The sequence below is a fragment of the Scylla paramamosain genome, chromosome 16 (assembly GCF_035594125.1).
Source record: "Scylla paramamosain isolate STU-SP2022 chromosome 16, ASM3559412v1, whole genome shotgun sequence".
NCBI classification, from domain to species: domain Eukaryota; kingdom Metazoa; phylum Arthropoda; class Malacostraca; order Decapoda; family Portunidae; genus Scylla; species Scylla paramamosain.
Genome location: NC_087166.1, coordinates 539,360 through 562,500, shown reverse-complemented (window position 1 = coordinate 562,500; position 23,141 = coordinate 539,360). Strand labels below are relative to the sequence as shown.

At 41.5% G+C, this 23,141-nt stretch overlaps 2 protein-coding genes across 11 annotated transcripts in view; one reads left to right on the top strand and one right to left on the bottom strand.

Annotated features, from left to right (window-relative positions):
* LOC135107866 (filaggrin-2-like) overlaps nt 1-17,902 on the bottom strand; it is a 47,881-nt gene extending 29,979 nt beyond the window's left edge. For 2 of the 10 annotated variants that reach the window (XM_064018181.1, XM_064018189.1), the window contains exons 1-2: nt 13,511-14,549; nt 888-1,001 (exon numbers count right to left, since the gene is read on the bottom strand). In XM_064018181.1, the coding sequence (XP_063874251.1) occupies nt 888-1,001; nt 13,511-13,568 (172 nt within the window). In that variant the 5' untranslated portion in view covers nt 13,569-14,549. Of the gene's footprint in view, nt 1-887; nt 1,002-13,510; nt 14,595-17,723 lie in introns of those variants that run through there. The other 8 variants (XM_064018177.1, XM_064018174.1, XM_064018173.1 and 5 more) reach the window with 8 other exon arrangements.
* Nucleotides 17,903-18,075: 173 nt separating this feature from the next.
* Nucleotides 18,076-23,077, top strand: LOC135107869 (enoyl-CoA hydratase domain-containing protein 3, mitochondrial-like). Its single transcript, XM_064018191.1, has 7 exons — nt 18,076-18,357; nt 18,980-19,092; nt 19,982-20,111; nt 20,223-20,413; nt 21,193-21,353; nt 21,450-21,564; nt 22,795-23,077. The coding sequence occupies exons 1-7, from the start codon at nt 18,322-18,324 to the stop codon at nt 22,901-22,903; spliced, it is 855 nt and encodes a 284-aa protein (XP_063874261.1). The 5' UTR covers nt 18,076-18,321; the 3' UTR covers nt 22,904-23,077.
* Nucleotides 23,078-23,141: the final 64 nt, after the last annotated feature.

The window sequence follows — 23,141 nt, the reverse complement described above, 5'->3', positions numbered from 1 at the left end:
CGTTAAACTTGCTTTTTTTTTTTCGTTTCTTCTTTTTTTTTTTCTCTTTTTCTGCGTGTTTGTATTCCCGCCCTTGACCTGTTTCGTCTTCACGCTTGTGTAAATTAGTCGGTCATTATTTTTTATTTTTTTTCTTTTGGTTTGTCCGTCTGTCTTTCTTTGTTTATCTGTGTATATAGTGTTTTTTTTCTTTATTTTTTTTATTTCCTGTCTATTTCTTTTTCTTCTGTTTGTCTGTCTTTTTTTTATTTGCTTTTTATTTTTTCATGTTATCTTTTATTTCTCATGTTGTATCTTCTTATTTCCTGCAGTTATCTTTGTTTATTTATACTTTTTTTTCTTCTTTTTCTTTTTCCTTTAGTTTTTCGTTTGTATTTTCTTCTTTCCTTCTTTCTTTTACCGTATTTCCTTTCTTCAGTCTACGCATTTCTTTTCTTCTTTTTTTTCTGCGTATCGTTGTAAGAACAGTCTGCATGTCTTCCATTTATCTCATTTTTTTTCTTCTTTAATAATTAATTTGTCTCCTGTGTCCCTTTGTATTGTCTTCACTTTTCTTCTTTTTATGTTTTTTTCTCCTTCTTTTACATACAATGGTCAGTTTATCTTCCGTGTTACTGTATATTCCCATTTCTTCCCTTTTTCCCCTGGAGTTTAATTTCCCTTAAGCCGAGAATACGAGGCCATTTAAAACTTGTAAAGAGAATTATTCACCTTTATGTTTGTAGTTCTTTCTCTTCTTTATACTTTAGCTGGGTCTCTCTCTCTCTCTCTCTCTCTCTCTCTCTCTCTCTCTCTCTCTCTCTCTCTCTCTCTCTCTCTCTCTCTCTCTCTCTCTCTCTCTCTGAACAGCATTGCAAGTAGAAATAACAAAGGAAATAAAGACTCACCCGGAGGAAGCTGGGACGCGGGGGTCTCGGTAAGGGTCATCTTGAGGCTCCTCGGCGCCTCCTCCCCCCTCCTCTCCTCACTCACTGCTGTAGGCTCGGCAGTGCACCCAGAACCTGCGCACACAAACAATATGCAAATGAGTCTTAAAGGAGCACCACATTAATTACATTAGAACTACATCAGAAAGTTTTAAGGCAGTAACAAATTGATTCACAGCAACAGTAACAGTAATGCAAGTGGTAGCGAGTCTCAAGGAAGCATCAGATTAATCACACCAACCGAACCTGTGGGCGAAAAGCAACTACAGCTGAAAGTTTTAGAGACGTAACAAATTGACTTACAGCAACAGGAATACCAAAGAAAAAACTAGAAATTGTGAAAAAAACAAAAACAATGCAAATGGTAGCGAGTCTGAAAGAAAACGTCAGATTAATCCCATCATCAAAACCTGGGCACGGAAATTAGCAACTACAGGAGAAAGTTTTAGAGAAGTAGCAAATTGATTTACGGCAACAGCAACAGCAACACCAGTGAAAAGTCAGAACCTGTGAGGAGGAACGTAATGCAACAATGAGCAGCAAGTGTCAAGGGAGCAGCACGTTCATCTGTAATAGCAGTGACATACAAACTGAAGTGTTGACGAAAGAATGTGCATGCCAAGTTTAGCGCGCCTCTCTCTCTCTCTCTCTCTCTCTCTCTCTCTCTCTCTCTCTCTCTCTCTCTCTCTCTCTCTCTCTCTCTTAGTAACTGCGGAGAAAATAACAAAGCAACAACAAACAGCGGGTTTTAAAACTAGTAATTAAAAAAAATAACAAAGGAAGTCGATGATTTAACAGAAATGGTACATTACTGCATCAAACCTATAAATAAATAAGTAAATAAATAAATAGAATAAATCTAAAAGAAGTAGAAAGTTTAAAATGCAGATTAACACAGAATATACGAGTTTAAAAGAAGCATTATATTAATTTATAACAAGAATAACACAAGACAGAAACTGCTGGCGAGAGAGAGACTGACCAGCAAGTCCCGCTCGCGCCTCTTTGCATGACAGCGGGAAGTTTAAGTCCGCTACATGTTACTCAATCGCCTAAGCTTAATTGGGCCTCCTGCAAATGGCCTCTTATTATTTACACCCACAGAGGATAGAAAATTAGTGATGGTCTCTTTCCGTTTTCAAGTGCAAATCGTCAGAAAGTGTCGAACCAGTGACGGAACGCTTAAGATCACAACTTGAACCGAGCCGCAACGATCGCCAGTGCCCCGGAGGAGTTTGGCTAACCTTGAATGTGAGGCCGTGCTAGTTATTCATACGCCGTGACTGACATTTTTCTTATTTTTTACACTTGTTTTGTTTTTTTAGTCTTTTTCTTTCGTGGGGGTGGGCTGGAGGGATGAAGGAGAGAGGAGCTCATTGCAGTGCCTTATACAAGATAACACAAGTCTACCCACGTCGCAGATAGTGAAGATAGTGAAAGGTGACGACGCTTGGCAGAATCTCCCTTTTGGCAAGTTGATATCACTATTAGTCATTTTTATCAGTCTGTATGAGCCTATCAAAGCTTGTCATTCTTAACGTGACCTAAAATACATAATGTGCAAGTGATTGTCTGTGTGTGTGTGTGTGTGTGTGTGTGTGTGTGTGTGTGTGTGTGTGTGTGTGTGTGTGTGTGTGTGTGTGTGTGTGTGTGTGTGTGTGTGTGTGTGTGTGTGTGTAATCTGCCACGGTCTTACGGGTCACGTGTTGGACTCCTGATTCGTGTGTGTGTGTGTGTGCGTGTGTGTGTGTGTTTAAGCCACTGGCACGATCTGTGAAGTTCCCTGATGGATGTTTCACCAATCTATAAAGTGAATTAAAATAGAATAATAACACTGTATGCGCTGAATTCCATGCTTGACAAATCTACTCTTCCCATGTCCCAGGGTAGAGAAACATTACAAGCACTACGAGCCAAGCAGTCCTCCATGCAGTGTCCCTCATAACACTTCACAAACACGTTCAATCTTCAGGATATAATGCACACAGGAATTTCACATCATTAAACTACTACAAGAGATAGAAAAAAAAAGTATATACTCCAAACAAGTATTTACATAAGAATCTTCCCGGTACGGCGTGCACGTGGGCGAAGCTCCTCCTCCCTCTGGCGACATCTGACCTTCACCTACACGGCCGGGACACGTAACGCAGCTCAACTTGTCCAGAGGGAGATAAGCGAGCCAATGAAAGTCTTCGCCCTTCACATCTTACTTCTGTACTTTTTTTTCTCTCTCTCTTTTGCTTTTTTTTCAGTTTTCATTTGTTTGGAAGTTGCATTTCACTCTTACTCGTTCTCCAAGGATACGTCTCGTGAAACATTACTTACATCTGATTGGTGCGTGTTGAGTGAAAGGGCGTGGCTTACTTGTTTTGTTCTCTACACTAGTCTAGAGGTCTTCTCCTTACGTCGTTTCCCTAGAATCAAGGGTTTGCGCCATGCATGAGTCTCCTCCAGCTGTGTCTGTCCCTTGCATCTTCCTCTGTCACTCTCATTCTTTACAATCTTCCGCAATTCCACCCCTCCACCCAGCCTAAAGGTGATGGCATTTATTTTCATTGCCTCTATTTATTTATTTATATTTCACCTAAAGGAAACACATATAAGTAGATGAAATATAAGGTAAAAGGCAGGAGATGGTTGCTTGAGTAGGTGCTGTCAGTGAGTCGATCTAGGCGAGACAGATGGGGACAATAATCCAAATCGTCAACAAATAAACCACTGAAGTAAATGTGAAGTGTACGAAATTTTATCCAGCCAAGCGATATCATTATTATTATCCTTGTTGTTGTTGTTGTTGTTGTTGTTGTTGTTGTTGTTATTGTTCTTCTTCTTCTTCTTCTTATTATTATTATTATTATTATTATTATTATTATTATTATTATTATTATTATCATCATCATCATCATTATTTCTACTTAGAGAAATTAAAAAAAAATCAAACAGTGTGATCTTGCTTTCCCGGAGGAGGAGGAGGAGGAGGAGGAGGAGGAGGAGGAGGAGGAGGAGGAGGAGGAGGAGGAGGAGGAGGAGGACAAGAAGAAGAAGAAGAAGAAGAAGAAGAAGAAGAAGAAGAAGAAGAAGAAGAAGAAAGCAAGAAAAGAAGAAGAAAGGAAGAAAAAACACAGAAAGAAAAAAGAGACAGAAAAAGAAAAAAAAGATCGATACACAGATAGACTGATTGACTGACTGACTAACTAACTAACTAACTAACAAACTGACTACAATTCCGGGCCCTCAGCAAGCAAGGAGGTCACAGGCACGAGAGGAAGAGGAAGACGAGGCTGACGAAAACAATAATGCTGACGACGCTAATGACGAACTGAAGAACCGCAGAACCGCAGAACCCAAGCGAGGGAAGGAAGGAGGTGAAGGGCGTCATTCTCCCACGAGGAAGTCAACTTAATGATGTAATGTGACTTAATTACCGCCAATTTCACACGTGCCTGGATATCTTGGGAGGGACGGAGATACAGAGAGAGAGAGGGAAGAGAGAGGGAGTGGGATGGAGGGAAGGACAGACGGGGAGGAGAAGCAGGAGAGGAAAGGGAGGGTTCAATAAGGAAGAGAGATTAAAAGGCATGAAAAAGAGATGGTTTTGTATGTGGATGTGGAGAGAGAGAGAGAGAGAGAGAGAGAGAGAGAGAGAGAGAGAGAGAGAGAGAGAGAGAGAGAGAGAGAGATTAAGGAAAACAGAAAGTACGAACAGAAAACGATTCGAAAGAAGAAAACGGAGAACAGGAACCCAAAGAAAAGAAATAGAGAAATAAGAAGAAAGACGAGGCAGAACGGCACAAGTAAGAGGTCAGGGAGGTGAGGTGGGCGGGAGGGAGAGGAAGAGGGAGCAAGAGGGAGTGAGTGGGCGGTGTGAACAACAAGGCAAGGACAGGAAGGCACAGAGAGAGTAGAGGAACAGTATCTATCCTGAGCATAAGGGAACACAACAGGTCGCGGAGAAGACAAGGGGTGTATGTGGGCGAGGCGTGGGCGGGCATAGCTGAGGCAGGAGAGAGGGGTGTGGGTGTTACAGTGGGCGTGACAGGGACAGGTGTGTGGTGCGAGCCGCCCTAGCCAGGCAGGTTACCCTCGCCCACACCACGCCCACACCCCCTCTGACACGCAGGGACAAAGAGATGGTGTGTGTGTGTGTGTGTGTGTGTGTGTGTGTGTGTGTGTGTGTGTGTGTGTGTGTGTGTGTGTGTGTTAAACTTGAGACATCTGACAATTAGTACTAATGTTGTTGCTCTCTCTCTCTCTCTCTCTCTCTCTCTCTCTCTCTCTCTCTCTCTCTCTCTCTCTCTCTCTCTCTCTCTCTCTCTCTCTCTCTCTCTCTCTCTCTCACACACACACACACACACACACACACACACAAATCCTCTTTCTGTAATTAAGTAAACATTCTCTCTCTCTCTCTCTCTCTCTCTCTCTCTCTCTCTCTCTCTCTCTCTCTCTCTCTCTCTCTCTCTCTCTCTCTCTCTCTCTCTCATACAAAGGAATAGAGCGCTACTGTTTCCACACCCTCCTCGCTCACCACCTGAAGATGCCTAACCCAGGAAAGGAAACAGACTCGCAGCACGTCGACAGCACCGCGCCTCACCAGTGCCTCGCAGGACGCCCGCCCCTACACGCCTACAGAGCTGAGCCGCCTACCGCGTCACTACGAGCCCCGGAACATTAATCCTGCGCAGCTTGAGTGATGGTGGTGAACTTGTAGCTTGTCATCGTACTGGCATCAACATTCTCGCCGATTAGTCACGGTTCAAATTTGTGGATGCGTGTTTATATCTCTCGTTCCCTCTCTCCTGGCATGAGATAGACTGATAAGCAAATGAATAAATAAATAAATAAGTTAGTGTGTAAATCTTGGTGGCAGGCGGTAATTAGGTTCATTTATTAACAAACCAGCCAAACGGGTAATTAGCAAGATGATTTCATTGAGAGCTCACCTCTAATCAACGTTTCGGGGAGCGGTACAGTGAGCGGGACTTTTGTTTTACCGTTTGCTGGACTTCTTAACACGTACAAAAAATATGATGGTAATAGCTAAAGCACTGAAGAGGAGAGGCCCTGATCCCAAGTTCAAGTGTCCTGTTAATGAAGCATGAAGATTTTGTAAACGTCTTTCATTAAAATTCGTATCATACACCTCATCTAATTTCAGTCATGAAGTTTAAATAAAACCAGACAAGCTGTGGAATGCTTGCGGCCACAACTTTCAGCTGCAACGCCAGCATGACTGAAGTTAAATGAAGCGTGTGATACAATTGTTATTTAAAGACATACTTACAAAATCATCATCCATTCTTTTGGCACAACTTTTATATTCTTTTTATATAATATGTATAACAAAAACATTTAAAATGAAACAAAACAAGATGTACAATGTTTGCGGACATCATTTTCATATATTTAATATCGCTTACGGCCATTATTTTCAACTTTTTTTACTATAATATTTAAAAAAGTCAATAAAATTAAATGGGAAAAGATGCAGAATGCTTGCGGGGATAACTTTCAATCTTTTTTATGATATACATATAAAAAAAAGAAAACAATCTGTAAAATGAAATAAATAAAAAGATGCAGAATGCTTGCGGGCACAACTTTCAAATGCAAGGCCAACACAGCTGAAATCAAATGAGGCGTGTGATACGAACGTTAATGAAACACATGGCTACAAAACCTTCGTACATTTTTTTCTTAATTGCATATTGATGAAATGAAATATGGAACAGACAGTCGGCGTAAGATTACGTTTTGCACCCTGATGATTCACTTCTGAATACGAGTGTTGTCAAGCTCTCCATTGAGTGAAAAGGGAAAAAGATTGGCACTTTTTTCTTTCCCAGGATGTAAAAGTGTATTATTATTATTATTATTATTATTATTATTATTATTATTATTTTAGTGGGTGTCATTAATTTCGCCTTGACAGTGACTCAATGAGAGAAAATTAATACCTGACTACATCGACATTTGATAAAAACATGCAAAATATATCAACTACACTATCATTCCTACTCGCATCACTTCATTTCACCTCAGTCCTGCGCAGCTTTACCACACACACGCACATACACACACACACACACACACCCAAGCCACAGCCACTCCACTCCCCCACAAGTGTCATGCCAAGTCAACGGTTTCACTAATAAGTTAATAAAGAAAAACCTACAAACAATCCATGACCTTGTTGGTGCAGCGCCACTCAAGCGTGTCAGGGCAGCCAGCGCGGCCATCTGCCTGGACCCGCTGACCGCCACAGAGAATATAGGACCACCGCTCACCCAGTGCCCTCGGCTGTCCTGCTCGTGTATTGCAGTAGCTCAGTATATAAGCACGGATGTCTAGTAGTTAATCGCCTCTTGTTATGTTTCTTTCATAAACAAGCATGCGACAAGCATAAACAAGCATGCTTTGCAAGCATGATTGGATGATTGATTCTGCAGTTAATGTATGGGGAGAATACTTGCAATACATAACGTCTAGAAAAAGAAGAAATGCAGTATAAATATCGTTTAGGGAGAACAATGCAAAAAGGAAATGGCTTATGAGATATGAATTCCAATATAAACACGAGAGAGAGAGAGAGAGAGAGAGAGAGAGAGAGAGAGAGAGAGAGAGAGAGAGAATCATCCTTATAATATTTATGTATGTTCTTTGTTTTCGTCCGTTTCATCAACACACGAGATAGCGCCGCGCTGCACTTTCTGTTCCACGGACGACACTCGCTCAATATCTGGAGTTGATGCGCGTGAAGCGGCCGCGGTGACGCACAGCAGCAGACCCGTTGGCCCTCGCGAGGAAGTTTGTGACAAGCAACACTTACTGGATTGAAGCGAGCGATGTAGGAGAATGAAATAGCGGGAATAATGTAAGACTGGTATTTTAGAGTAAGGTGAATGAGTGTGTGTGTGTGTGTGTGTGTGTGTGTGTGTGTGTGTGTGTGTGTGTGTGTGTGTGTGTGTGTGTGTGTGTGTGTGTGTGGGAGAGGATGCACTTGCTCACCCCAGCACACACACACACACACACACACACACACACACACACACACACACACACACACTCCTTCAGTAATAATTAAGTAAGGTTACTCCACCCGGCATACACACAACCACGCCCTTCCCTCTCCACTCTTCCATGCCCTCATTCTTCCCTCCACTTCCTTCCACTTCATCTTTACAGCTCTCATACTGCTATACGCCTCTCTCTCTCTCTCTCTCTCTCTCTCTCTCTCTCTCTCTCTCTCTCTCTCTCTCTCTCTCTCTCTCTCTCTCTCTCTCTCTCTCTCTTACCAGTCAACCCTACAAAAAACATTCAATTCTATTTACCTACAGTATTTACAAGTATATACACACAATCTCTCTCTCTCTCTCTCTCTCTCTCTCTCTCTCTCTCTCTCTCTCTCTCTCTCTCTCTCTCTCTCTCACACGCCCTCGATCGGCCGCCCATTCACTTGCCTTTCTCCAGCTAACCCCGTTTTCTTTATTCGGGCGCACATACTGTTTACCAACACGTGGACGGCTCGCACACCCAGCACCGATACATGCACAGCGCTAAACTACATAGACTTCACTTGTTTTCCATCCACACTCCTCAACGTGTCTCGCAAACACTATAATCTTCGGGGGTAACGGGACTAAACTATTACGTTACTCTGGGCAAAACCACATTCCTGTTCATAAGTCACTCCCACGCTGACTGTACTACTGCTTTAAATACTCTAAGGTAAATGTTATATAGAGTATTGACGGTTCTTTCCTTCCTTCCTTCCTTCCTTCCTTCCTATACAGTGTTCGTTTCTCTTTGTTTTATAATGGCAGCGGCTGTTATTCCTATATGATGAATGTATTACTGCTTGAAATGCTTTAAGAAAATATTGTATGGAGAATTCACGCTTCCTTCCTTCCTTCATTCCTTCCTAGAGTGCTCGATTCTTTACGTTTTCTAAATCCATCAGTTTTCACTCCCACGTTGAAGGTACTGCTCAAAATCCTCTTACGAAAATATTGTAGAGTATTGAAGCTTCCTTTCTTTCTTCCTACAGTGTTCGAACCTTTATATTTTTTTACGGGTACCAGTTTTTACTCCCACGTTGAAGATACTACTTGAAATCCTCTACAGAAATTGTATAGGCGCTTCTCTTCTTTCTTCATCCTCTAACAGGGTATTCGAATCTCCGCATGCCATACTGCGGTGCCAGCTTATGCTCTAATTTTTAAAGTATTGTGTAAAATACTCGAAGAAAATATCAAACACTTCTTTCCTTCTTTCCCCTCCTTCCTCTCACAGGGCATTCGAACCTCTGTATGTGTGTTTTCAAAGGGTGCTAGATTCTTCTGTAATCTGACGGGTAAAAGACACGAAAGCAGCTGAAAACACTTGGCTGAATAGATACTTCCCTCTTTCTTTCTTCCTTCCTCTTATAGAATAGCTGAACCTTTGTATATGTTTTCTAAGAGTGCTAGTTTCTTCTGTAATCTGGGAAATAAAAGACACGAAAAACAACTGGAAACCCTTGACTAAATAGACGTTTCTTTCACCTTTCCTCTCATAGGGTACTTGAACCTCCGTATTTTCGAGTGGTGTCGCCAGTTCCTGCTTTAATCTGACAGGCAGCAGACATAAAAACAGCTCGAGACACTTGGCATTTGACGTGATAAGGGACCAAATTGCTGTTACCGACGAACCGCAAGAACTTAAGTGCGTGGAGATGTCTTACTTTGCGCTTAAAATGAGAAAGAATGAAGAGGAGAGGGGAGAGGGCAGGCAAGAGGAGGAGGAGGAGGAGGAGAAAGGGGGCGAGGAAGATCAGTAGGAATTAATGGCTGTAATTGAAAGTGTGTAACGAGAGAGAGAGGAGAGGAGAGGAGAGAGAGAGAGGAGGAGAGAGAGGAGAGAGAGAGAGAGAGAGAGAGAGAGAGAGAGAGAGAGAGAGAGAGACCCATCATGCATCATCACTATCACCACAATCATAACCACCACCACCACCACCAACACATCCCTCTCAACAAGCCTGGCACCATCACCCGTCATTACACAGTACCGTTGCTAACCTAACCTAACGTAACCTAACTCAGTCCCATCACCACCCACAGTGTAACCATTACGTCACCACCAATGCATCCCTTCCCTCCTGACCATCTTAATAACACAATTATTCACAGTCACTCTCCAGCCACGCTCCATTCGTCATCACAAGTCATCCAGCGTTATAATACCTAACCATATCTACCACCATCACCACCATCACCACGACCATCATCACCACACCACGATCACCACCACTATTATCATCACCATTCACTACAGCATCCCTCTCTGACAATACCCTGAAATTATTACTCTCACCACCACCATCACCAACATTACATCCCTCTCACCTGCCACCACCACCACCACCACCACCACCACCAGCACCACTACCACCTCCCCGGCAATCTTAGCAAGCCACTCGTCCTCTATCATCCAATTGAGCGGATAACTGCAAGATCCACTCTCGGATTTTATGTTACATGCTGAAACTGGTTGTTGTGGCGAGATGCCCTGTGCCCCCCCCCCCACCGATGCTTGGTCTTACCCTCGCTGCCTTGCCTGCCTCGCTTCTGTTGTTTTCACCTGTGCTGTTAGGGAGAATGAAGCCAAGTTCCTCTGCTTTTCAGTGACTTGTGGTATGCAGGGTGATCGTGAGTTTGCGGGTAAAAAGAGAAGGTGGTGGTGTGAAGCAGGAGGTGCTGAAGAAAGTGTGGGGGCGAGGAGGGGGGGGTGCAGTTTACGGAGAACAGCACCAGCGACAACAACAAAACAACAACAACAATAACACCACCATCAACAACAACAACAACAACAACAACAACAACAACAACAACAAAAAGAAGAGGAAGAAGAAGAAGAAGAAGAAGAGAAACCTTGTATGTTAGCTTATTTTTCTCTTTTTACTTCATTTCACTCTTAAATCGTGCTGTTTCGTATTTCTTGCCTTCCTTTACCAATCCTACTTAAGGAGCCTCGCATACTGGCTGGGATGCATGCATATACTTTTCTTATTTTAATTTAGAAACATTGCGATGTTTTTTTTTCTATCTTACTTAAGGAAACTTGCATACGAGTTGCGCAATCTTCTATCATGATCTCTGTCCTAACTGACAAGCACGCGCCGTTGGGTTTAACAATGATGAACAGTCTAGAATTGTGTGGGTTAATTGCATCATACACAACTAGAATTCAAGGCTGATTCTAACTTATGAGGGCTTCAAACCTGGTAATACCTTTTAAGGATGGCAAGTGCAGCCTCTAGTCACGTGAGCCAAGGAGGCCCGTAAAAGCCTCTTCCACTCGTGACTGACTGACTTCCTGGATGACTGACTGACTGTGAGTGAAGACGAACAAGTGAGGCGAGAGTTCCCAAAAGTGTGGACCAGTGACTAATCATCTGACAGAATGCAGCTTTGTAAATATAGAGTACTTGATTAAATTCCAAAAGTGCGACCTAGTAACCAACAAACTGACAGAATGCAACTTTTTAAATATTGAACACTTGACTAGATCCGAAGGTGAGGCCCAGTGAGCACTTGACCAAACCCTAAAAGTGTGTCCCAGTGACTAATCAACTGACAGAATGCAGCTTAAAAATAAAGAGTAGTTACAATACTTGACTAAATGGCAGAAAAGATGACGGATAGATAAAGATGATGACCTGACCGCGTGCTGCAGATTAATGGCCTGCCTGACTGAATGATGGATTGACTGAACCACTGTACGACATCTACTGACTGACCCACGACCCAACACAGCCTGGCAAACTGGCTGACTATTGACCAAGTGACTGTTTTAATTAGTATTTCATGAATATTAATACTTATCTCGTCTGGCGATGTTTTAAATTAGAAATCGCATGCATAAGAACAAGATTTCGGGACAAGCTGTGTGTGTGTGTGTGTGTGTGTGTGTGTGTGTGTGTGTGTGTGTATCAGAAGTATGTCAAGTTGTTGTCGTCGTTGTTTGTGTGTTTTTTTTTGGGGGGGAAGAGAGAGGGGGTGGGGGGGTGGGGAAGTGGAGAAGCCGGTACAGCCACATCAAACACGAGAGAGAGAGAGAGAGAGAGAGAGAGAGAGAGAGAGAGAGAGAGAGAGAGAGAGAGAGAGAGTCCACTTATAAAATCCACTATAAACACCATTAACTTAAAACATAATATTATACAAATAATTTCATCATCATCCCGCTTTAATAAACACTTAGCATTAATTCAAGCCTTAACTTTTTTCCCTTTAATGAACACTGCAAGGAAGGCTGCGGCAACATCTGCATACAGGCTGAAATTACTAACCAAACCGTTGCCTGAGTCTCTTGTCGCATAGACCGTGAGGGTAAAAGGAGAAAGGTTTACTTAATAATCAGAACCCTTGTCGTGTAGGAAAACTTTACCACTCACTCAGAAACTCGCAGAGGTAATCAGTCCCTACAGATTGTGAGTGAAACAGGGAAAGGTCTGTTTGATCATTTAGGCCTGTGTGTATGTGAACTGCCTAAGATCCTTATCGCGTAGGAAAACTGTAGCCTTCATTTAGAAACCTGTAAGGATGATGAGTTCTTGTAGATTTTGAGGGGAATAGGGGAGAGTCTATTTAATAATCTGACCATGTGTGTGTCTAAACAAACCACTGATTAGACTCCCGTCGCGTGGGAAAACTGTAGCACTCATTCAGGATCTCGTAGGGATGATCAGTTCCTGTAGATTTTGAGTGGAAAGGGAAAAGTTTCCGTGACAATCTGAGCCTGTGCACGTCTTAACTAAAGAGCTGCCTAAGATTCTTGTCGCGTCGAAAAAATGTAGCACTCATTGAAGAACACGTACAGGTGATAGTTTCCTGTATATTGTGAGTGAAAGGGGAGAGATTTACTTGATAGTCTGACCCTGTGTGCGTCTTACCTTCGCGTCATATTTCTATGGAATGGCGTGTCATGTACCTGCACGGAATTCATCGCAAGAAAAAATAATAATACCAATAAATAGATGAATAAATAGATAAGAAAATAAACATTATCGTAGCTGACTGTCTCGTATATCGAACCAATGAGCACACGAATGACAGGTTGGAACCACACCACGAAGCTACTCAAGACTCCCACCGGATTCTTTCTCCGGTCGTTTTTTTTTTTTTTTTCTCTACTAATCTCGGTGATCACATCAATCAGCATTATATTTCTTTCAACAATTCAGTGATTTACTTGTTTTACTCTGTTTATGCATTTATCTATTAACATTCGGAAGTCTGTCCTTATCTCAGTTGGAGTCAAACATTCCTTACTGAGACATGAATGCTTTCAGGTAATTGCTAGAGCATATAACCATTATTTACGCAACAGTAAGCCAATAACAAAGGAATATATATATATATATATAGAGAGAGAGAGAGAGAGAGAGAGAGAGAGAGAGAGAGAGAGAGAGAGAGAGAGAGAGAGAGAGAGAGAGAGAGAGAGAGAGAGAGTGAGAGAGAATGCAAATTTTAGCAGTAAGCAGTGTACAGTGTACAATAAGTAACCATAATACGCCAAAGAGAATTACATCACATCATACTCACTGTCAGAGTCGTGCAAGGGGTAGTCATGAGGAGACAGTGAGGACAGCGGTGGGTGCATGGACGGGAGCTGGTAGAGAGCCAGGGTGGATGAGGGAACGGTACTGGGCTGTGTGGGAGGCGTGGATGTGGGAAGTTTCTGCGGCCTAAGTACTTAAGAGGCGTGAGGCACTTGGAGGCCTCAGCACTGGACCAAGGAGGCGTGCACGGCCCTCTAAAACTTAACAGTGCACTGAACTCCTTAGGGGCGAGTGCCGCCGCTTCCGCTTGGAAAACGTTACTGGGGCGCCAAGTCTGTGAGGTTGCCCGTGACTAAAAAGAAAACAAGTGAAAGTCTTCCACGCATGCACGCACTTCTTGTCGCACACGACGCGCCAACGCACTTCACTGAGCAGCCCCTGAGGCATCAACAGCCGTAGGCGGCGGGGCACTGGAGCCGTCTCGTCGTCGGCAAGAACTCGCCCACACAGACAACTACTTTGCTGATCACACACATGTACAGTTATGGAGTGCGACAGGGAATGCAACGTGGATTAAACGGTTAAGCAGGTTTATGATTCGTAAATATTTCCCGAGAAGTATTGCTTTCAGTGTTTTTTTTTTTCTTCTTTTTTGACTAAAAGCACAAACTTTTAAAAGTCGGAAAATTGTCGATCAACTATACAATTATTACTCATATATTATGTTCTTAATTTCTGAGAATATTGTCGGGGAATGATCCGGTGAACCACCGCGTCAGGCCACACAGGGCCACGGATAGCGAGCGACGCCGCGTGTCTATCCACTAACGCGGGTGAGAAGAGACTGATGGTGAGGTTCATTCGGCGCTCGCCACTGCCTCCTCGCCTCCTCCTCGCTGGTGGTGAGGATTCCGGGCGGCGCCACACCCGCCAAGGCCGCCAACCAAACACGAATTCATTAGCTAGCGTGGGCAGCCAGCAGCGAGCCACCGAACCTAAGAGGTGACCTCCCGCACGGCTAGTCATTCATTCAGGCATATAAGACACGCTTCTCCGTCACTCAACAATTCGCGGGGAAAAATAAAGCAAAATCAAATAAAAACTTGGGTGAAGTGGAGCGCAGCAGCTTCAAGCACCTGCCAGGCACTCCACCCCCCCATCCACCCCCGTGCCCCGGCCTGCCCCAGTGACCTTCCCCGGGGCGCAACACTGAACAAACTCTCACCTCGGACGGAGGCTTAACGCTTCGCTCCCTCCCCATCAGTCTCCAGGTGTCGCGGTACCACTTTCACATCGGCACCCACCTCAATGGCATTACACACACACACACACACACACACACGGCCAGCTCACACGGTACTGCATATTCGTTTACTCAGTCTGACTGTTAAGCTACATTCAATGGCACTAATAACATTTTTTGTTTATTTAAGATAAATTTCCAGGTTAACAGGTCAACAGTGAGTATTTTCGTGGTCAGCTTTGCATAAATAAATAAATTTACATATTATTTCGTGTTGTTTGACTCAGAGAATAATATTCCTGGCATTTCCTGTTACCCGTCTGGACAGACTGGATACTGTGAAATAATGCAGCGCTGAGTAACACTCGCGCCCTGCGTCTCGAAATAACATTACCACGGTGAATTACTTGCAATATCAACACACGATACTGAAATTATGAACATAAATAAAACCACGACTGTATCAAGGATAGATATTGTTATTGTTTTAATAAAGCCAATTTTATGCTTTCATTTACAGTATTTTTGAAATTAAAACAACTTGGTTAAAACTTATTTTAAAACCTCATATCATTTCAGTTACACATGGAGTTAGATTAACACACATATGGAAAACACTTAATTCATCACTAAATATTTTTTTAGAAACCATAAAATCTTACTTGAAAGCCAACCAACCAATATTTCTTAATTGGAGAAAAAATAAATAAAAGATTATGCCTCCTCCTCCTCATGGAAAGAGGTAGAGGTAGACCTTTTCATATAGAAGGGTTTTCCCTTCACACCAACGCATGTCTCCCAGAGGTCTCCATTTTCTTTTTTTCTTTTTTTTTTTTTATGTAAGAAGGACACTGGCCAAGGGCAACAAAAATCTAATAAAAAAATACCCACTGAAATGCCAGTCCCATAAAAGGGTCAAAGCAGTGGTCAAAAATTGATGAATAAGTGTCTTGAAACCTCCCTCTTGAAGGAATTCAAGTCATAGGAAGGTGGAAATACAGAAGCAGGCAGGGAGTTCCAGAGTTTACCAGAGAAAGGGATGAATGATTGAGAATACTGGTTAACTCTTGCGTTAGAGAGGTGAACAGAATAGGGGTGAGAGAAAGAAGAAAGTCTTGTGCAGCGAGGCCGCGGAAGGATGGGAGGCATGCAGTTAGCAAGATCAGAAGAGCAGTTAGCATGAAAATAGCGGTAGAAGACAGCTAGATATGCAACATTGTGGCGGTGAGAGAGAGGCTGAAGACAGTCAGTTAGAGGAGAGGAGTTGATGAGACGAAAAGCTTTTGATTCCACCCTGTCTAGAAGAGCAGTATGAGTGGAACCCCCCCAGACATGTGAAGCATACTCCATACATAGACGAATAAGGCCCTTGTACAGAGTTAGCAGCTGGGGGGGTGAGAAAAACTGGCGGAGACGTCTCAGAACACCTAACTTCATAGAAGCTGTTTTAGCTAGAGATGAGATGTGAAGTTTCCAGTTCAGATTATAAGTAAAGGACAGACCGAGGATGGTCAGTGTAGAAGAGGGGGACAGTTGAGTGTCACTGAAGAAGAGGGGATAGTTGTCTGGAAGGTTGTGTCGAGTTGATAGATGGAGGAATTGAGTTTTTGAGGCATTGAACAATACCAAGTTTGCTCTGCCCCAATCAGAAATTTTTGAAAGATCAGAAGTCAAGTGTTCTGTAGCTTCCGTGCGTGATATGTTTACCTCCTGAAGGGTTGGACGTCTATGAAAAGACGTGGAAAAGTGCAGGGTGGTATCATCAGCGTGGGAGTGGATAGGACAAGAAGTTTGCTTTAGAAGATCATTAATGAATAATAAGAAGAGAGTGGGTGACAGGACAGAACCCTGAGGAACACCACTGTTAATAGATTTAGGAGAAGAACAGTGACCGTCTACCACAGCAACAATAGAACGGTCAGAAAGGAAACTTGACATGAAGTTACAGAGAGAAGGATAGAAACCGTAGGAGGGTAGTTTGGAAATCAAAGCTTTGTGCCAGACTCTATCAAAAGCTTTTGATATGTCCAAGGCAACAGCAAAAGTTTCCCCAAAATCTCTAAAAGAGGATGACCAAGACTCAGTAAGGAAAGCCAGAAGATCACCAGTAGAGCGGCCTTGACGGAACCCATACTGGCGATCAGATAGAAGGTTGTGAAGTGATAGATGTTTAAGAATCTTCCTGTTGAGGATAGATTAAAAAACTTTAGATAGGCAGGAAATTAAAGCAATAGGACGGTTGTATTATGTACCACGGAAATTAGACTCTAGTAGTAGTAGATGGCGTGTCTGTTGGTTCCTTTGAGATGATTGCCATTGGGCCTACTTCTAAAACATTTCAGCATCTTATCACTACTATATTCAAGTGGAAGTTGTCAGAGTTTTCAGGATTTTTATCGTGACTAGTGATGGGTTAACAAGGATTGTGCATCATCAATGGGAAAAACACCCTTGAAAACACGTTCATCTCTTCCGTCCTAAAAAAATAAATAAATAAATAAAAAATATCTTTGGGAGAGAGGAATGCGTTTTGAAATATGTTCTGCATATGTTGGACAGACTATTGCACGAGATTTTTTACTTACTCTCATTCGGGGAAGATACGAAGTGCTGACGCTAGCTTCCTTGCTTCCACCTTTATTCTGCCCACACTATCAGTGCAAAACTGACCCTGCGCCTTCACTCTTTCGTCCCTTTCACTGATAAATATCTGGAACTCTGCCTGATTTTGCTTTTTTTTTTTTTTCTTCTTAATATCCCTTGCATTACGATTATTTCAAGAGACAAGCATCAAGACATCTCTGATAGACCAGATCAGAACCGTTTTTTGTTCAGTTGGTTATGGAGGAATAATTAAGCTGTCTTTCTTTTTCAAGCTTTTTGTATATCTTTGCCGGCCTCCTTTACACTTTGGACAAAGATTAATAAATAAATAAAGGGAATTTCATATGGTAGGAAATTGTTGGGGGCTTGTACCGCCAATCTTTACCGAACAACATATAAACGAACTTACCGTGGAGTGTAAATGTAGCCAGAAAGGTTGCGTTGTTCCCGAGAAATGTGTGTGATGTTCTGGGGCAGCAGGTGTTCCCATCACCACACCTGTTCTTTCCTCAGCCTCCATTCCCTCACCACTCAATGATGCAACACTTCATTTGTCTCCTCATAAACACCAAGTATCAGAAATATAATAATCACCTGAATATTCACAAGGACGAGTTCACTTGACAGAGAGAAGCAATGTATTCTCTTCGCCTCACTGACGCCACCACTACGTCTCCCGCACTATGTGTTGCCATGACGACCATGAGGCGCTGCCCTGGTTGGCCGCCTGCCTGCTGACGCCTCACCTGCCTCCCGTCATCTCATTGGCTGTCTCCCTGTCTCAGCTAAGGGTGTAAACACAGATCAGCTGGATGTTGTCGGGTCACTGGTAAACCTTAACTCTGATATCTAGAGACCCCTGGACTGTGACGCCTATCCTCCACGTCACTAAAAGACTTTTGAGAGCATAAGTTCAGTGACTAGCACATTCATCAGACGGGCGTGCAGCTCTCAACAGCCACTAACCTTTTTTTGTAGTGCAAGTACACCGGCATACGTGATACAAGATGCTTGCTCTCCAGTCACGTGCGTGGAAAGCTGTGGTAAGATGTAAATGCAACTTTCTTGTATAGAGTATAGAAGTCATTATAAAAGATAACGGATTGCTTAGTATAATATAAGTATGAGTTTCAGCCTTGTAATTATTTCTCTTAACAGTTTCGTTAGGACGATATTTGTTGTTGTTTGTTATCTATTAGTAATCAGCAGTTGCTCCAGCCACTCTGTCACTTAGTGATGCGGAGTGACTTTAGTCTCTAACAAATTATGCTTATTTCCACCAATTTCTAATGTCATTATGCTCCATTATCAGTCACCCAACTGTAATTGTTCACAACTTCATAATTCTCATCATTTGTGCTGCAGGTGACATGTGCAGTAACAGTTAGCAACACAGCAACTCAAAGTATTATTTAAATATTACATGTCTTCCACTTTTGGTAAATTTAATGAGTAAAAACCTGGGTCAGTCAGTACATAACTCACCCAGCTGTTCCTCCTTCCATTGGATTGGCCAATAAATTGGTACTTGGGAAAACCTGAGGGTGAAAAATTGTGAAAACCCAGATGTCACAGTGGTCCTGTATCCTGGGCCCTGCTAAAAGGACTACAGTATGAGTTAATGTATCAATTTTCATGCTGACCAAATATTTCTTATATTTTCAGAAGCCTGTGATGGCCAGGAGACTATTTTCACAGACACCTGGTAGAAATTCCCTCATTCAAGTGTTTCAAGAGAGTGGTGTTCGCAGCATTACTCTGGCAGACACAAGAACAAGGTACTACATCCATCATGTTTGGGTTTTGTGAACAAAATATTTCAAGTTGAGTCATTATATTATATGACTGGTATAGGTGTTTAATGACCAAATTGGTCATTCATATCTTGTTCTAGGCTCAGACGATCATAGTGCTAGTTACCAGTTGGAAAGTATTGTAAAGTGGTGCACAATAATGTGGAAAATGGCAGAAATCAAATTGTGTAAAATCTTGGATTAGGTTTGATTTTGTGTTTTGATACATGTAACTGTTGTGCACTGAAGGCCAGCAAGCAGTCAATGAGCACACACATTTTGGCTGTCACTATGTCTTTAATCACACATTTAATTTTCACCTCAGTTCATTAAATGCCTTAAATACTCCACATATTCTACATAATTTACTTGTTTTTGCCAGTATTTAGATGCTGTCATTTCTGGTAGTGATAAGGAGCAGCATGTTTATCTTGATACAAAAAAAAAAAGAAGGCAGCAAAAAAGAAAAAGACTTAAAATTTAAATGAGTGTTACTAGAAAATTTATTGTCTCACCTGGTCAAGAGGGAACTTATTTTTCTCTCAGCACATGTTATGGTAGTGTGGAATAAAATAGTATAAAGGACATTTTCAGTAGTGACTGGGCACTTTCTGACTCATGTGCTAGACCATATGGGTGTTTGTTGGCCTGTAAAATTGTGAATGGGATAAATGGATAGAATACAATCTTTAAAATTCATTATACAAACTGTGATTAAACTTTGGGGGATGTTTTAGCAGATGTAATTTTTCATGATGGATTTATTTGTTTAGAGATTGGAAAGTAGCACTGTAAAAAGATTAAAAGATTAAAACATATCACATGGAAAAAAAAAAATTACACAACTAAAAGATAAAGAACACACATATTGCAGGAATTCCCTGTCTCTCCAAATGTTAAGAGAGCTACAGGAGGCTGTAGGTGAGGAGGATCCATCACTGCGCTGCATCATATTACAAGCTCAAGGGAAAGTCTTTTCTGGTGGACACAATCTTAAGGAACTTGTAAGCAGTATTTGTGTGGCTCAGTTTTGTCACTGATATGTTGGAAAAATTAAAATACCTCAAGAATGGTATGTATTAGTAACACATTCTAATTCTACACTCTGTTTACAGACGGGTAGAGAAGGAAAATCACATCATCAGACTGTGTTCAATGAGTGCACGCATCTGATGCTGACCCTGCAACGTCTGCCAGTGCCAGTGGTGGCTAAAGTTAATGGCGTGGCAGCAGCAGCTGGGTGTCAACTGGTTTCATCTTGTGATATTGCCATTGCATCTCAAGGCTCTTCCTTCTCAACTCCTGGGTAAGAACATACAGACACAAGGAAAACTGCAAGAAGTCAGTAAACTTGTATGTGGCAGTCTATGGATAAATCTTATGTACATTCCCTTGTCCACTTGTTTCCATACTGCCTACCTATATTTTCTTTTTTGTTTTCATTTTTCTCTTATCCATCAAGATTTATATATATATATATATATATATATATATATATATATATATATATATATATATATATATATATATATATATATATATATATATATATATATTGATTCCTTTACTCCTTCAATTTTTGTGTAATTAGAAAATTATACAATTATTTTTTTCATCTTTTCATAAATATGTTCCAATTTTAGTTTTATTTCTGACCACTGTATGTTAGGCACCAAGGCAAGAAATTTTTTCAGATCTTCATTACTTTTGCCACATGTTTCATATTTTCATGGCCACTGTGTCAGTTCCACCCTTCACCACAAATTGTATTAATAGTAATTCGATCCTCTTTTTAGAAATTTTACTTCATATCTTGGATACACCAACACATTTTCCCTTTATGCAACTACCACACTAATATATTTCTCCCTTGAAATGCAATCTCAGACCCTAGCAGTTAGGAGACATAATACTCTAAGGGGATGAAAGTTGAATATGTAAAAGAGATGAAAACTATTCTATCCAGCTTGGAAAATATATAATGGGATAGTAAAGTAGTAGTATCTGCCGACACAAGTGATATTTTTTTTATGAATGAGAGTTGAGATCCGTCTTGACATAGTTAAGTATTTTCTTTGTCCTCAGTGCAAATGTGGGGATATTTTGCTCTACTCCTGGCATTCCTCTAGTGCGATGTGTTCCTAGGAAAGTTTCTGCCCACATGCTGCTCACAGGACTCCCCATCACAGCTGAGGAAGCCTTACAAGCTGGCTTGGTTTCAAAGGTTGTCCCAGAGGAGGAACTAGGTATGTACTTTTAATTAGAAAATATTATTTCCATGAATTTTATGTGAATACTAAAAAACAATTATGTTAATTTTGTTGGATTTTCAATTTTTCCAGACTGTGAAGTCCAGAAGGTTGTTGATGCCATCCTACACAAGAGTAGATCTGTCATTGCTCTGGGGAAGAAGTTCATGTATAAGCAGATGGAAATGGGAATAGAAGATGCCTACAGGTAAGGCAGAAGGATTGGTACAGTATGCAATCACCGCAAAAAAAAAAAAAAAAAAAAATAGGACTACCACTTTTAGCAAAAAAATTAGGACGATCGAAAGAAAAAAGCTTTTTGTTCTTTTTTCTCCTTTGTGAATGAGTACATACTGTATGTGCCTGGGCATGGAATGAGCAAGATTGAGGAAGTACTTCCTCTTCAACTTGCAGCACCAGATATATATGATGGCAAACATGAATGTTTAAAATCTTGAATTGCAACAAATGGTTTTCCAGTACTATGTAATACTTGTGTCCATTCAGTGCTGTACTTTTAGGAAGGAAATGCAGCCCTCCCCTTCTGTCAGAACCACTGAAGCAGGCCTACACCATAACGTAGGCTGCATGCTTTACCTTCTTGACAATCAACTTGTGATGAAAGCAGTGGGATCCTCTCAGATGTTGCACCCTCTTGTTGGCACTCCTCAGTACATAAAAGTAGGATTCATCACTGAACACCTTGCTTTCCCAATCTTCTGCTGTCCATGATTTGTTCTTGTTACAAAATTCTAGCCTCTTCTTTTTCCATTTGAGTAAGCAAGAGTCTCTTGGCTGCTGTGTGGCTCCATAGTTCCAGGTCCATCTGCAGCTGACATTAAATTGTATGGACTGACACCTTGATAGACAGTATTTTTGTAAATTTCCATCTCCCTTGCAATTTGTCCCATGGTCTTCCCCTCTGTACATGGTAATTATTTGAGTCTTCTTGACAAGGAATAAGGATTTTCCTGGCATAATGACTCAGAAGGCAAGATATTGAGGGTAGAGAGGACAGGGGCAGAGAGAGGTAGGAAGAGTTCATGAGCAATCTACAGCCACCACCCTCTCTCATAGCTGGCAGATAGCTGAAGACAGGAGGTGCGGGAATGAGACAGCAGACATTCAATACACTCAAGAAACATCAACTGCTCCTACCAGGAATAGCAAATAATCTTAGAACTGATTTCCATTCTAGGTTTTTTTTTTTTTTGCGGTGACTATAATTTTTTACATATTGGTTAGGGGTGATGATATATATATTGGTAGTACATTAACCATACATGCCATATAACAGTTGTTCAAGAGTTAATAGCTCTGCGTAGTGCTATTTGGAAATAGTGTTTCGTGGCAGAGCATTTATAATTTTGTGTGTTTATTCTAAATAAATCCACCTGTTTGTTGAGGCATTTCACTAATACATTTGTGGCCCACACAGGGAAGGAGGAAACCTGATGGTGCACAACATCAACATGATAGATGGACAGGAGGGAATCAACAGCTTTATAAGAAAATGTAGCCCCAGCTGGACTCATTCAGATAACTGACACAAGCAGAATCATATTACATACATACAAATATAAAAAAAGTCTACAAATATATATTTTCATGTATAGTTATCATAGGTAAGTATTTACATGGGTGTATCAGTATTGCTGTCCTTATTACCACAGATGTATTTAAATCTAAGCTGTTTAATAGATTAAAACTTTCTTAATTCATTTATCTATTTATCAGACTGACATATCCATTCAAAGTGCAGTCAAAATGAAACACCTGTATGCA